The sequence below is a fragment of the Typopeltis vanoorti genome, chromosome 3 (assembly GCF_054136105.1).
Source record: "Typopeltis vanoorti isolate ZY-2024b chromosome 3, IOZ_Tvanoo_1.0, whole genome shotgun sequence".
Classification (NCBI taxonomy): Eukaryota; Metazoa; Arthropoda; class Arachnida; order Uropygi; family Thelyphonidae; genus Typopeltis; species Typopeltis vanoorti.
The window spans coordinates 106,560,895-106,577,813 of NC_143551.1; the positions used below are offsets into that span (position 1 = coordinate 106,560,895).

General features: G+C 36.7%; 1 protein-coding gene across 2 annotated transcripts in view; it reads left to right on the plus strand.

The window, feature by feature from the left end:
* spg (dedicator of cytokinesis spg) overlaps nucleotides 1-16,919 on the plus strand; it is an 869,351-nt gene that overhangs the window by 701,309 nt on the left and 151,123 nt on the right. For both annotated transcript variants that reach the window (XM_090390789.1, XM_090390790.1), the window contains one exon: nucleotides 15,444-15,585. In XM_090390789.1, coding sequence (XP_090246915.1) covers nucleotides 15,444-15,585 — 142 coding nt within the window. The remainder of the gene's footprint in view (nucleotides 1-15,443; nucleotides 15,586-16,919) is intronic.

The following is a 16,919-nucleotide window of genomic DNA, read 5'->3' on the forward strand; positions in this document are numbered from 1 at the left end:
TGTACAATCTAGGTTCAGGAGGACATCCTCCCATTTTTATTAGAAACTTTCTTTCTAGCCAAATCTTTCAAGTCCAAGTGAGAAGCACATTATCTTGGCCATATTGCCAATAAGAGAGCATTTCTCCACTCTCAGAAGTATAACACTATTGCCATCAAAGTAAACTCACAACTTCTTCCCACAGTAGGTAGTGGTCTCTGGTGTGTATTTATCTAACTCAAACCCATGAAAGATTTATCTATAGTACATTAATACTATGGGTGAGCTAAGTATATTTTCTGTTTTTTTTTTTTGCATTTTTATTTATTTTTACACAGTCCAGAAACTCTGCTCTAGAAACCAAACATGGAACTTTTTTCAAGCCACTTCATGCCTCCAATAAGCAGAGTGGTAGTCTTTCACCAGGCATTGGAATTCAACTCCCATGTAAAGACAGTGAAGAACATCCACTAGGTTCAAACTTGCAGTCTTGGTTGGAGAACAGATGTGCAAACCACTCAGCCAACCAGTCCAACTTGTTGATAACTTGACAATTATCTGTCATTCTTGTAACATAATGGTTATTAAATGGTTACTTCAACAAGCAGTTGATCATATTTCTCTTCATATGCTCATAGTAGTGGGTTCAAATTTTCATCCGAAAGAAGTGGCTTTGTATACGTCTGCTGAAACCCACTCTTCTCTCTAATGCATAGTAAAGGATAGGACAAACTGTTAGCCCAGTAGCAGTAGAAGCCAAGTTATGAGTACCTATTTTTAACAGAAAGCTTTCATTCCTTGCCCACATTTATCAAATAAGAGAAATGCACAAGAGAGCAGTGAATATCCTTCTCACTTGTTCTCTTATACAGACTGAGGTGTTTATTCTACCATCACAGGGTGCTCTTCTTTCTTCAAGGGTGAATGTCCCTTCATCAGAAAGAGCTGTCACTTAATTATGTCCTAAATATGCTGCTTGGATAGAAGACAATGAATACTCCCATCGACAATGTGCATCATGCTATGTAATGAATCGTGTTTCTAACTGATATAAATTGGAGGAATATGATGCTCTCAAGTAAGTGCAACTGTGTCCAGGTGAAATGATGGTGAGAAGGGAACTGATGGAGTTTGAAAGAGGTGTTGTGATAGGAGGCCATTTTATAGGCCTATTTGTTGACAAATTGGGCCATCGCAGGTCAACAGTTAGTAATACCCTACTGAGATGGAAGCACAGGGAGTCAAGTGCTACTTACAGTGACCCACTCACCACACTCACCGAACATGACTGTAGGGACTACAAAGGATTATATGTAAAAATCACCATGTGTTGGCTGACATATTGAATGTGGAGTTCCAGGCATCGACTGGAACATGAATCTGCACGAAAACATTCAGAACTGAGGCTCACAAGATGGGTTCCATGATAGGACTGCAATATGCAAGCCCCACATTACCCAAACCAACATACCACGTTATCTTCATTGGTGCAAATAGGTTGTACAGTGGGACGTGGAAGCTTGGAAAGCTGTGTTATGGAGCACTGAAACATGCTACACCCTCTACAGGATAAATGAATTGGTGTGTGATGGATGCCTAGCAAACGTCGCTAACCAGAGTGTGTAACCCCAACTATAGACTCAAACCTCTGTTTGTGGTGCAATGAACATCGAACTTCAAGAAGTATCTTAACATTCTGGACATTTCTGTGGAACTGACTATTGTCTCTTTCAGCAAGACGGCACACTATGTCATAGGGCTGCTGTTTTAACTGTGTGGTTTGTGGACATGAACCTCACCACCATTGACTGGCCTTCACTGACTGCTGATCTCAACCCTAACAAACATTTGTGGGATGAACTGGAGTATTGGGTGAGGTCAAGGGACAATCACCCCATAACAGTCCAGTCCAGGATCTCATTACATGCCTACAGAAAGAATGGTTCAAAATTCCCATAGATTGCTATCGTACGCTTGAGAAAAGCATGCCCTGCAGAAGGAGATCCTACATCTTGGTGTCTGTTAACTTCTTTCCAAGCAGTGTATAAAGTCTTTGCTTAAAAATCCTATATTCACTATTATTTTTTCTCTAATTGGGAATTTCAGTTTACACCTATCATCACACTCTCATTTTCATCTATGGTGTTTGAAAGAGATTATGTACCCTGATATGAAAGCTCATATAATAAACAAGGCAGTATTCCTCCTTGACAGTTTTGCACTCCATCACACAGCCTCCTGCTATGCCAGCTAAAAATGTAACATAATCAGTCCTGCAGCTGTTTAGTACAACAGAGCAGAGCAGAGTAATCTGATTTCTTTCCTGTCTCTGCTGACAGTTCAAGATCTGAGACCTCTATGTGTTATCTCCAAGTCTCTGGAGCCAGAATACTCAGTGGGGGGGGGGTTGAACACTCACAGACCACAATAGCTATCAGACGTTACTTTGAAGACATTCATCACCCGTCATACGAGAAATTTTTTTGCTTCCTTACTTACATGCCCTTTGTACAGTTCCAAGAATGGTCCTTGTTCTAGCACGTTACCCTATGCAAGAATTCTCCTGTATCTATCTGATAAGATCCTCTCATTCCTGTAATATAGCCTCATACTCAGCATTCCAGATTCCTGAGACATTGGAATGCTGAGTAATTACAGTAACGGTGCTACTGTTCCTTCAGCAAGCAAGCTAAGTAACCTCAAACTTCATAAATGTTTTCTTATCACCAATATAGTTAGATGACCAGATCTATGCACAGAAATCCTTTTGCTTGATTAGTGCCTTATATAATAAAACTATCTCGTTCTCTCTCTCTGTAATTGTGAGGATTCTTTACATTATAGCAGCATTTTTATGGATAACCCTTACAACTTTTGCAATGATCCACTAAAAGTTTATGGGACGCATTGCAAAAGTTGTGATGTTCCATTGCAAACTTCAGTTTCCTTATCCACCAATATCCCCAGATCCTTTGCCTTGTCTCCTCCACTTCCTGAAGCAACGTCCCTCTAATATGATAAACCTAACCTCCTTCCATCTTCTCTGGCCAAAGCAACACACTTATCACCATTGAAGTAACATCCCTTTTCTTCAATCCCAATGCATCAGCCTATTCAGATCTTGAAACATGATGTCAGAACTTCCTAACATTGCTCTTCCTAATTTACCATCAGCAAAGAACTGAATATCTCCTCTCACATCCTGAATTGTATCATTAATATAGAAATTAAACAACAATGGTCCCATAACAGAACCCTTTACCCCCCCCCCACTTGTCACCTTTCTTTTTCAGGACACTGCACCCATACACAACTTGCTATATCAAGTTCATTGATATGGTTGATATAGCTCCTATATCAACCATCCCTGTAACCCAGCTACCAATTTTTCATCCCCATTGTTTATATCCCCAAAATTAAAGTATTCCTGTTTAAGACCTTGTGAAGTGCCATCCAGTGATCCAAATGCCTTTAAACTTTGCAAGAATACATCGTGCATCATGTGGAAGCAATATCTGAGGGGGAAAAAATAGTTCCAAAATTCACCACCAGGGTCATTGTAAATTCCTAATACATGGAATTTGCATATCACGCAACTTGACATGTGCCAGTAGGGTTTTAAAAAATGGACATGGAATTTTTCCATTCATTCTGGTTGTAATACCATCAACAGTGATGGCACTATCCTTCCCCAATGTGCTTTGCTTTGTGCAACTGTACTACCTAAACAATTACAATGCTGTTACTGCACTCTGCAAATTTCGTCACCTGACCAAATGTCTACAAGGTCCAGTATCTCCATGTGTTCTATGATGAATGATTAGTTGTTATGACAAAACGGGATCATTGGGTTTCACCTGACAGAGGTCGCAAACCAATCAGTTCACAACAAGTGAATGAAGTTGCTACTACAGTTGTGAATAGTGTTGGTTCCTGCAGTGAACATGCTGTATCAAGATACATGGATGTGCCTTACATAACAGTCTGGAAAATTCTATGGAAGATTCTGCATTTATACATTCGAGATAACCCTGACACAGGAATTGCACCTGCAGGACTTTGAAAGTCCACTGACATTTGCTTTAACATGCCTTACTCAAGTGGAGTTGGATGCTGTGGATGATTTTGTGAGGAAATGAGGCTCACTTTTACCTGAATGAAGCTGTGAATATGAATACCCAGTTAACGGGTATGGGCTACACAAAACCAATCCAACAAATTCCTTTTCATTTACTTAAAGTTACTGTCTGGTGTAGGTTTACAGCTTTGTTTATTGTTTATCATTGGACAATTCTTCTTTGAGTACATTTGCTATTCAGCTCCTGTGACCTGCTCAGTTACTGCTGAGAAGTATTGTTATATGAAAAATAATTTTATTGTGTCACAGCTACAGCAGTGCCTGTACATGGATTCAGTCATTTTCATGCAGGATTAGGCCCCTCTACACATCGGTTGATCCATACAGAAGGTTCTTCGAGAACATTTCACAGAAGCCAGAGTGATCAGCCATGCTTCTCTCACTGCTTAGCCACCTTATTCACTTGATCTGACCCCTGTGACTTCTTGCTCTGGGGATTTCTCAAAGACAAGGTTAATTGGGATCATCCTGATAATTTGCCAGCACTGAAGGATATGCATAATGCTGCATGTGTGCAACATTAGTCCCGACCAGCTGTGCTTGTTCTACCATTGAACACACTGTGCAAAGGATGCAGTTTGTAGTATATTATGTAGGGCAGTACATTAAACACTACAGCCCTGGAATGCATAATAGAAGTGAATAAAAGTGTTGGTTATTTATGTTGGTATCGCTTTTATACTTATCCACACTGAAAATTATTACATCTACTTTTGCTACATCACACAGTGCCTCTGGTGATTTTGGAACTACTTTTTTTCCCCTCTGATATCACTTCCACATGATGCACAATGTATTCCTGCAAAGTTTTGCAGCATTTGGATCACTGGGTGGTGCTCCACAAGACCTTAAACAGGGATACTTCAATCTTGATCATCCTGCACATATACACACTGGCCTATAGTTGGACATCACCGACTTGAATTCTCTGTTATATGATATCACTATTTTCCCTTCTTTTCATTTTGATGGGACTGTTCTTGTTGTCAGACTACTATTGCACAGCCAAGTCAAGGAAAATGCCAGCTCTTTCACACATTCCCGTAATATGTGTCGTCTTATCCCATCTGGTTCCACAATCTTGCTAACATCAAGGTTACTTAATATTCTAACACTTCCCATTTTTGAACTGTCAATCTTCTGTCTTCCTACTCCTAACCCTCTTCTGTAGATGAAATTCACTGACAAAATTTCTTGAACGTTTCCACTGCATCTTCAGAAAGTAGAAGTATTGCTGCGGCTTGTGTTCCATTTGCAGCAATAAAGTTAGTCTGTCATATTCACGCTATTTTTTTTACTAGCAACATAACTGTAGAATTCTATAGGGTTTTGCTTTACTGCTTCAACCTATTTCCTTTCATATGCTGATTTCTCCTTCCTCGCTACAGTTATTACCTTCCTAGTAATGTGCCTTATATTTCTCAGGCACAGGCTAAACTTATTGGTCTGCAGATCAACATCCAAAAGTCCAAAATATTCTCAATAGGTTGTGAAAACTTTATACTACATATCAACAATAAACCCTTAGAAAGAGTAAAGGACTTTCAATACCTTGGATCGTACATCAGCAATACAGAAAATGATATCAGAAAACGTAAACAGCTGGCTCTAGTCTTCCATAACAAACTCCACCCCATCTGGAAATCAACATTAGTATCATTAAAGACAAAAATAAGACTTTCATCTTCTTGTATGGTTCTCAAACCTGGACAATAAACACCAAAAAAACTACAGATCTAATTAACTCCTTTTGGAACTATATGTCTCAGACTGATCCTTGGATACACCTGGATGGAACACATCACTACCTCTGCTGCTGAATCTGGTTAAGCAAGAACCACTTGTCAGTATAGTCATAAAACTACAACTCAGCTGGCTTGTGCATCAACTCAGACATCCTGAAGTCTTGCCCTTTTTTGGAATCCCTCATCCTGTATAAACCAGAAGATGGCAAACGCAGTAGAGGAAAACCATGCAAACAATTTTGGCAATACATATGTGAAACCATCAGTAGGCTGAACTGTAAAACTCCATCTACCAGTTAGCTCAAGATAGAGAGACTTGGAAGACCATAATTTGCAATATTTAATTTTTAATATCAATCTCTTTTCCCTTTTCACATTGTATCATATTGTGAATAAACTATGTATGTATGTATAATTCCATGATTCATCCACTTCATCCTCACTTTATTTATCTTTCTAACAATCTTTTTATTGCAATGTCAGATTGTATTAAGAATACAATCTGACATTGCAATAAGTACAGTACCTGAACCCCAGACCAAGTTTCAGACACTGCTGATTTCTCTCCCCCTTCAGTTGCACATCACCAATCAGTTTCCAGAGTCTCTTGCTCTCCATTCACTGTATGAGTTGATGTTATGAAATCCATCACTCATGTCCTGTGTGTTGCTTCAACTATGTACAGTATAAGGTCATTGTCCCTGAGTATCTCTAGGAATTCAGTCTCCTTATTCATACATTATTTCCTGCTTCCATAGTTAAAGTCCCCTATTATTATCACCCTCTTTCACTCACTGGTCTTTCTAAGTTTTTCACAATCTCTCTCTTCATTTCCTGCCCTGTAGCAACACCCCACTAAATATCTGAAATTTATTCTTACTTCAGCTTCACACCAAATAATCTCAAAGCCGTTATCACTACTGCTTTCATCAAATGAGAACCATTAATTTTGTCTGATAGTGCTGGATACACAGCCACATTGAATCGAGTGAAGTTAGACTCCAATTGCACTGTTGGATCAGCTCATACTTTTCCAAAATTCTGTTTATTACTCCCTTATATACAGACCGTTGATGAGAGCAAGAGTAAATTAATCACTAGCAGGAGCACTTTTTTTTTGGAAAACAATAGGTGCTGGTACACATTCTTTGCTAGCAGGAAAAGTTGCAAATTAAAACAATACTGCATCCCTATATCACATGTCATTGCTAATATTGGTGCTGGTATGCTGTAGTGTTATGTACTGTTCTAAAAAAAAAAAAAGCACTTAATTATTATTATTATTACGGGCAACTCCAAGAAGTCCTTAGACTCATCGAGGGAGGCCCTAACATCATGTCAAGAACAACTATTCGACATTCACACAGTATCTATCATACCTCGCCTTGAACTCATTCACAGTCATGGCACCCACAACAGACTCTGGCAGCTTATTCCACTCATTCACCACTCTCCAAGTAAAAAACCTAGCTCTAATACTCTTCCTAACCACATTCTTGCCCAGCTTCCATATATGGCCCCTAGTCCTCCCACCACCAGTCCTATTCTCAAAAATATCTTCTGAATTAATCTTATAGGAACCCTTCAGTAATTTGAATGTCTCAATCATACACCCCCTTTTCCGCCTATCAACCAATTTCTGCAACCCACAAATCTTCATCCTGTTCTCATAAGGTTCATTCCATAGACCTGCTATCATGTTGGTCACTCGTCACTGGATCCTCTCCACCTCCTCCCCCATCAAGAAGAAACCCTGGTGCCCATATCTGGGCACAGTAGTCTAGATGGTCTTATCAAGGCTTGATACAGAGGAACAATAACCTGTTTGTCTCTGCTTGTTAAAGTATTTTTCAACAACCAAGTGATTTGATGAGCTGATTTAGCCACTTTTGCGATGTGCCCCATAAACTTAAACTCCCTATCCACCAACACTCCCAAATCCCTGGCCTCGTCAATCTCCTGGAGTACATTTCCACCAGTGTGGTATACTGCTGCTAATCTTTTCACCCCAAAATGCATAACCTTACATTTTGTCACATTAAATTGACATCCATTCTCCTTAGCCCAGAACTCCAATCTATCCAAATCATCCTGCAAAATTTTGACACCATATGCATTCACTATTGCTCTACCCAACTTTGCATCATCAGCAAACAAATGAATAGTTCCTCTGAGATCCTTTCTGATATCGTTAATGAACAAATTAAATAGTAGTGGTCCAAGAACAGAACCCTGCAGCACACTACTAGTCACAGGCCGTCTTTTGGACTCTACTCCTGAATAAACTACTCTCTGATATCTCTCCATCAACCACTCTCCTATCCACCTGATCACCCTTATATCCATCCCCATACGCTGCAGTTTACTGATTACAATTCCATGTGGTATCCTGTCAAAGGCCTTTTCCAGGTCAAACTAAATAAGGGTAAACCCATTACCCTTATCCAGTTCAGCCATCACTGTGTTATAAAACGTGAACAAGTTACTGAGGCAAGATCTTCCCTTCACAAAACCATGTTGTCCCTCCATACAGTATTCCGTTATCATCTATCGATTCCTGCATTTTTCTCGACTACTTTCTCCAAAACCTTGACAACGACTCCTGATTTGCTGATCGGTTGGTAATTTGCAACAGCAGTCTTGGAACCTCTTTTATGCAGTGGTACTATTTTTCCCTCTTTCCATCCCCTTGGGACTAACCCAGATTCGAGACTCGAATTAAACAAAATGGTCAATGGCACTGACAATTCTTTCTCTGCTTCACGTAAGACCCAAGCTGGTATACCATCCAATCCTACAGATGTATTCACATTAAGGTTGTGTAATATACTGTTCACCTCCATTTCATTCGCCTCAATTCCCGTATAAGCTATTAGTTCCTTCATTCCTTCAATATCACCACCTGTATGATATACTCTTGCAAAGTGCTCACTCAGTAATTCCACTATATCAACTAATTCAGTTACCTCCCTAAATTCGGCATTCCTTAAAATCATTCTGCCATATACAGTTTTTCTTTTACTTGCAGCATATCAAAAAAACTGTTTTGGATTCTCTTTAACTTACGTGGCTAATTTCCTTTCATAATCTGCTTTTGCTTTTCTTACCACATTTGTTACCCTTCAGGCCTGTGCTTTATACTGTTGGTGTGCCTGCAGGTCACCTTTCTCCTTAAATTCCCTTCACAGTTGTTTCTTTTTTTGCAGCTCAAGCTTAATGGTGTTATTCATCCATTTAACCCCTACTTGATTTACTATCCGGACTCTAGGTATATAGTCAGCCCTTACTGTATACCTAGAGTATTGGTCAAACGCTTCTTTACCACTTCCCATGCACAATCAACATCCAGCCATCCCTTGCAATTTAACGTGCCATGGCACTGATCCAAGCAATCTCCTAAGATTGTCATACTTACCAGCCCAGTAATTCCACATGTACCCTTTCTTGATTGAAAATTCCACACATTTAGCCACCTCCCAGGTCAAGACCTTATGATCACTCTCACCAATTGGCGGCAACGTGGTCATATTCATACAGTCAAATTCTCAGATGCAATTACTAGGTCAATCACTCTCGAACCCCTAGTATATTCCATTACATGCTGTCTCAGGTAGTTATCCCTTAATAACTGCATAAAATCCAATTCCTTCCTCCCATATGTCCTCTCCTCCTTCCAATCAATGTTACCATAGTTGAAATCCCCCATAATAATTACCCTCTTTCCACTCATTGTGTCTATTTGTCTATGCATACTATCTCCACCATCTATTCCATCACCTGGTCTGTAGCAGCACCCAACTGTATATTTTGTTCCACTAGTCTCAATCTCACACCAAATAGCCTCAAATGTGCTCTCTTCACTATCCAGCTGTTCAACTTCAGTTCTTCTTGGCTGCAGTTCATCAGCTATAATCAATAACACTCCTCCCCCATTCTTTTCTCTCTGTCCCTAACACACTATACCTTTCACATTCTATCCCGCTTGCTATATCATCTTCTGTCAGCCATGTCTCACTAATGCCAATAACCTGTTGCCAGGAAGAGCCAACTAAGACCAAAATTTCTTCCTTCTTGTTCCTAATACTCCTGGCATTAGTATACATGAAGTGCAGAAGCCTGTTAGTCCCACCCGTATCTTGATGCCTTATACTAACTATTCCATTCTGATTGTTGTCCTTCGTACTAGCTTGGGCATATTATACACATTCTTACACTTAACTGCCTCACTGATTTCTGCATATCCACTCCCCCCCCCCCAATAGCTCTAGTTTCCCTGATTCTGCACATTCCACTTTCACTTCATTCAGCAACACTTTTTCCAGTCTCCACACACCAAATCCATTCCGATGCAAACCATCCATCTTATATAAGTCATTTCGTCTGTCAAACTCACTTCACACATCCACATACTCCACATCACTCCTCCTGCATAGCCTGCACATAAAGTCATTTGCAATTATGGCCCTCCTTCTCAACTCTTCTCTGTCTGCCAGTCATCCATTCCTGGCAAGAAGCATTAACAAACAAATTGTATGAGATTAAGCCTGAAATTAAGTATGCAGTCTAGTCTACATAGAAAGAGATGAGAGGAAGTTATACTTGCTAGGTTCCTCACATAGGTTAGAGTTATCTTGCACATTCTTATTTCTTGAGGGTTGATGACTCACCTCTGTATAAAGAACATAACACTCATTCTACAATGTGCCATGGTCTGGCATAGTTCTAGTACTTCATTTGAGAGAGAAATGTATTCCTTACTAACCTGATTGAACTGTGTACTCTCAGACAGATCTTCTCAGAATCATCATATAAATTAATCCTTTTTATAAATGCAGTGTATATGTCAATACGTTGTCCAGTTTTTTTTTTAATTTCTTTTCTTGTACATAACTTGTTCTTATTTAGCTTTGTATTTTTGATTACCCTTTGGGTCTTTTCTGTCCTACTTTCCACATTCTCTTTCTGTCATATATATATGTATATATATATATATATACATATACATGCACACAGTTCTGTAGTTCCATTGACCATATCATTTTATATATCTTCTGTTGTAGCTTTTCAGTTGTCACCTCATCTCAAAAGAAATACAAAACTGGAGGAAAACTCACATAAACAACTTTATTAGCATAGAATGTTTGTCAAAATATCATAAGCATTGTCAGTACAAGATAATGGAATGGTAATTAAACGTTAACAAACAATTCTAGAAAGTGCCACCTAAGTAGCTAATGTAAGATGATATCAATACTTTCGTAACTTATTTAAAAAATAAATAAATAAAATTATATATATTCAGACAAAATAAAGTTAGTACTTATAAAATCAACTAACTTTGCCTATCTCATTTTATAGTTATATTACATTAACTGCTCAGGTAGTGCTTTTTAGAATTTGTTAATGTTTAATTATTATTCTATGATCTTTATTGGCGATGACTATGATACTTAGGTGAAAATTCTACGCTAATAAAGTTTTTTACATGAGTTTTGCTCTGTTTTTATATTTATTTTGATTATGCCTTCTCATCTAGGAATCATTGCATGCGCTATCTTATTATTTCACATGGATCACTATCTTGTAAGAATAAAGTTTATATTCCATTGTACAAGGCTTTGATGAGACTACATCTTGAATACTAGGTTACTATACTGAACACAGCATCCAAGATGTGCTATTATCAAATCCTTGTACAATTGAAGAATAATTGCTCCATTCCTATATGTTATTTTCATGTGATAACTTAACCACCATAATAATTTGGCCTCTAAACTTTAACTCACTATCTGCAATTACTCAAAATCTTTAGCTCCATTGACCACTTGTAGGTGAGTATGGTGGACTAAGAAGGCAACTTGAAGCAGTGCCTTGGCATGGAAAACTGCACGATGAAGAAATCAGCAGTGCATGAGAAATAGCCAAAGGATGTCTGAAAGAAGTTGTGTCTGACTCCAGAAACAGTATAAAAAGCAAGCTAGGAAATTGATATTTTCATCTGTTAGAACTACAGGCAAAGATGGATCCTAAGGTGGAACTTGACATAAGTATAGGAGTTGCATGGTGGAGATATTAAAGGTATTGCAGCAGCTTGATTCTCACACACAGAGTGCGATTTAATGGCATATTGGCAAAAGTGCTTGTAGAATGTGCAAAAAAAATTAGTAATGCCTCTGACTTGGTTATTCAACCTTAGTCTTCACAACAAGTTCAATGCATGTACATTTCTTAATGAATGGAAGGTGAGCAAACTGGTCCCTTATACAAGGATGAAACAGGAGAGAATTAATCAACTATAGAATAATCAGTATCTCTAGAGTGGTCATTAAGGTGAGGCTAATTAGGATTTACATCCAGAGGCAGGTATATTGCACCTTGTCCTCAACAGAGAAGCAGTATGGCTTTGTTAAAAGCCTTACATTATTATTAATGTGGATATTTTCTCCATAACCACCAAATTTTTATATATCTGGTATTATTAATTATTCTGCTTATTGTCAACACTGCCATCTCTGATGACTTGAAAAATTCCTGTACTTGTTCCTTAGTAGATCTCTCTAAGAGCACAAATGTTTCATTATTCAATTCCTCATTTTGATGTTTACCTTCAGTACTCATTGAAATTTCTTACCATTTGAGAAAATTATTTTCCTTTAGTGTTGAATGCTTAGTGTAGAAGCCCTTCCTTTCGTGATCATTATTGTCCAAATATAACATCTTCTACTTCTTTGTTTTGTTAACACCAGTTATGTCAGCATATTACTTTTCTAATTACCTAGATAATATATTTTTCTCTCTCTATTTCATTTTCATGAAAAGAAATCTCTGGGAATTTTATTCATAAGAGTTATAAACATGGAACTCAGTAAATATTGATATGTTAAACAGTTAACATGCAAATATTTTGTCACATATATCTTCAGTGCATAGAAATATAATGGAAAAATTCAAATAACAAATTGAATCCATGCTATAGCGATGGGTTATTTTTTTATATTCAGTTGTATGGGTGCCAGGTTGTTCATCTGTTCCCAAAATCTGAAAACAATTTCCCAGATTTTGGGCATAGCTGGTCCATCGTTGATCACAGCGTTAGGAGGATATAGAACAACTTCAGCACTTTTGTTTGAATAGGTGTTGAAATTCGAAGATATTTCCGTGTAACAACTTTGTATCATTCTAGAAAAGCATGTAGCTGATTTCAATCTCATATTCTTTAGTTTCAGTCTTGTGATGTTTAATCAATTGAATATATGATTGGTATTCTGAAATGTGCTTTTAGTTGATTGGACAATTTGTCCATTGTCAAATTCAAATGTCTCTTCAAAGAGAGTGCAAGAGTTTTTATACATCAGCCCATTCCTAACCTCACAATATACCCAAAATCTGAGAAATAGTTATTAGCAGCCCTATTATCTACTTATTATTTTGTTATTTAGTTTTTATTTTTTTATTTTTTTTAATTTAAGAATTTTCTAAGCATTTAAGAAAAATAATTGTTTTTGTTTAATTTCTGTTTTTTTTTTTTCAAGAATCCTAAGAGTATAATATTTTTTAACCTGGTGTCCACACAGCTGCATATAAAAAAAAATCATTGGTATAGCAAATAGTTTTATTATTATTATTATGTGACACCTCCAGGGAGTCCAAAGGCTCGTCGAGGGAGTGTGCCAACAGCATTGAGCGATTGACTCCTTCCAACTACTAACCATGCTCAAACTTGTTTAACTTTTGCATGAGCTATTAGTAGCAGAGGCTCTACCAATCGATCAACCTTTGCTGACAAAGGTTGGTCGATTGATAGAGCTTCAATTTGTTATTTGAATATTTTTCTTCTCTGCAGTGAAGATGGTTCATAATGCACAAACCAAAATAATTAACAAAATGGTATGTTAGCTGTTTAATTCATATGAATAATCTTTACTGTGGTTGAGTTTTTTAATCCTTACTGGGATATGATAGTCAAAAAGACTTTAAACTTGGTTGGATTATTATTATTTTTTTTTAAAAAAGTGCCAGAACACTTGCATTATTCCTACTTTTGCTGAGATCAATGAAATTATAAAATTTTCAGGAGCACATATAATAATATTTATTAAAATGACTCGTTCTAATTCAACTAGGATGCCGAAAAATAAATTTTCTCTTGTAATTCTTGAAATTGTTTCAAATTGTTTCAATCCAAAGTTTCTAATATGTTACACCTTGAATTGTTAAATCGTGTACTTATATATCATAGTGTTTAGGCAATAAACATTTAATGTAAGATTCTCTGTTTTAAGGTCACGTGGTGGTCAACACTCATTGTAAAGAATTTATGGAGACAAAAACACACGTGTTGGAGTAATTACTTTACTTATAATTATGAAAATAACACTTGATGTTTCGATGATCATCATCACCAGGAAAACATACATATGCACAGGATACAAGCTACATGACACTACACAACAGTAAGATAAATCTAAATGCTATGTCAGTCATTTACCCTAGCCTAACCTCTGGTGAAAAAAAAAAATAAATAAATAAAATAATAATCCTATTCACTTAGCTGTGACCAAGACATGTGGAAGTATGCTCATGCTGTGTGACTCTCATTATTGTGTTCATGTTTTGAATATTGTGACCATTTATTTTATGCTCTCCCAACAAATGATGTTCATGTTACAGAGTGAAATGTATAAGAGTTTAATAAATTCTAATTCTTTACATGTGATAATTTCACATTATTATTATGTCTACCATACATTTCTATAAAAGATCTCTAGTTATCAGCTTTTTACATACTCTTCTATGTGTTTTTAGGGAGTGTGCTAAGACATTAACAGTATCATTTCCCAAGTCTTTCAGTGAAATGAAACTTTTGTAACTGGAAGAGTCCTTAAAAATTGAAAAGAGAGAGAGAGGGGGAAGGGGGGAATTTTGAGTAAGATGAAGGCAGACTATTTTATAGTTCTTCACTGGTAGTAAAAATTCTATAAAAACTTAGTAAGGCCCATACAGAATTAGGCAGCTGAGATTCTTTATAGATGCTATAATGAATTTATTAAGCCTTGTTTTAGTAATCTTCTTACATTTTATAATAAACTAACAGCTGTGATAAATTCAATCTAATATTCTGTAAACAAAAAGTATTACATAGCCTTATATGAAAGGATTTTTATATACTCCCCTCCCCCACAGCCTATTTGCTATAAGCTGAAGAACCTAATAAATCTATACAGAGGTCAAGAAAATAAGTAATCTGCTGATATTCCTTTTCAAGAGCTGAAGTTTACAGTCTTCAGGAAATAATTTGTTGGGCAAGGAACTTCCAGAAAACAAAAGTAGATGGCCAAATGTCATATAACTCACTGTAAATTTAAAATGTTGTTGTTGTTGTTGTAATGAATATTAGTGTTTATTACTGCCAAATAATTATAAGGGAATCTTCTCCTTCGATATACTAAATTTTCAATTTTCTGCATTTAATATTTATATAAAGTATCAAATGTGTGTGTGTGTATATATGTGTGTGTGTATATATATATATATATATATTTATGTGTATTGTTTGTGTATTTTTTTCCCTCATGCCTTAGAATAAAGTTTTTGTATATAGAGGATTGGAATATGAAAGAATAGGAGCATTTACCCAAAGACTTCAAACTGAATTTCCACATGCACAAATCTTGATGAAGAACACTCCTCCAGATGAAAGCATTATGAATTCAGATGGACAGTGTATCCTTATATCACTTAAACTGAGATTATAGACTTTATGAACTTATTGTTTATGACATTTCAGATGTTCTTTTCAGCATATTAAATAGAACAATTTAATGTCAATTTAATATTTCTTATCTTGTCATTGCACTAACTAAATGAACTAGATGTAGTTGTGTGCATATCTGAATCAGTTATTTTAATCAGCAATTCCTGATTGTTAATAAATGCAAATCATATTGGTCTCCTTTCCTCAGTTCATGTTGTCAGTATCCTGTAGTTGGAAGGACCTGAGTTCAAACTCCATATAGGTATGAGGAATCTTTATAAGAGTTTTTCAGTTGTGGGTGAATTAGTCTATCATATACATAAGTGGTAGGATGCTATTATACACCTGAAGTTGGGTAGGGTAGCAGGAAATGAAATGTACAACGTAGCTTAGTAAATGCATAGTAGACAATTGTTATAGAGGTTTAACACCAGCTGATTAAATCCTTGTTGGAATTCATATAATTACCGAAGAATAATTACTTAAAACATGGGGCAGAGAGGACCAAGAATTTAAGAGTGCTTAAGCTAATGATTATATCATTATTACAGACATTTCCATGGAGTCAGAAGATTCATTGCAAAAGGCTCACACCAACTATTATTCACACAATACCTATTATACCTCTCCTTAAACTCATTCACTGTTAGAACACTCACAACTATCTCTGGCAATCTATTCCAGTCATTCATCACTCTCCAAGCAAAAAATCCAATCCTTTTGCACTTTTAGTAATCACACTCTTACATTCCTTTCAGGGATGAACCCTAGCTCTCTCTCTCCCTATTTTGTATCAATTTATTGAACCTGTTTAGTAACTTAAGTTTCTATCATGTTCCCACTTTTCCACCTTTCACATCTCTCACTCATATCCGAGTCATCTCCTCCCCAAGAAACCAAGGTGATCAAATCTCTGCATAGTAGTCTAGATGCAATCATATCACAACCTTATAAAGAGGAATAATAATCTTCTATTTTACTAGTCAGTGTATTCATCAACATTCAGGTGATCCTTTGAGCTAATTTGCCAACTTTTGCAGTATTCCCTCTCTGTCCACCATCATCCACAAATCCCTAGTCTTATCAATTTCCTGCAATCCAATACCATCAATGTAATTAATACACGTTATGTAATCTTTTCATCCCAACATATTTTGTCATATTGAAGTATGATAATAGTTATCAGTATGATAACCATTATCCTTTGCTATGCTGTCTATTTATCTAAACAATCCTGCAAGATCTCTATATCACATTGCCTTTATTTACTATTGCCTGCTCCAGTTTTTCATCAGCAGCAAAC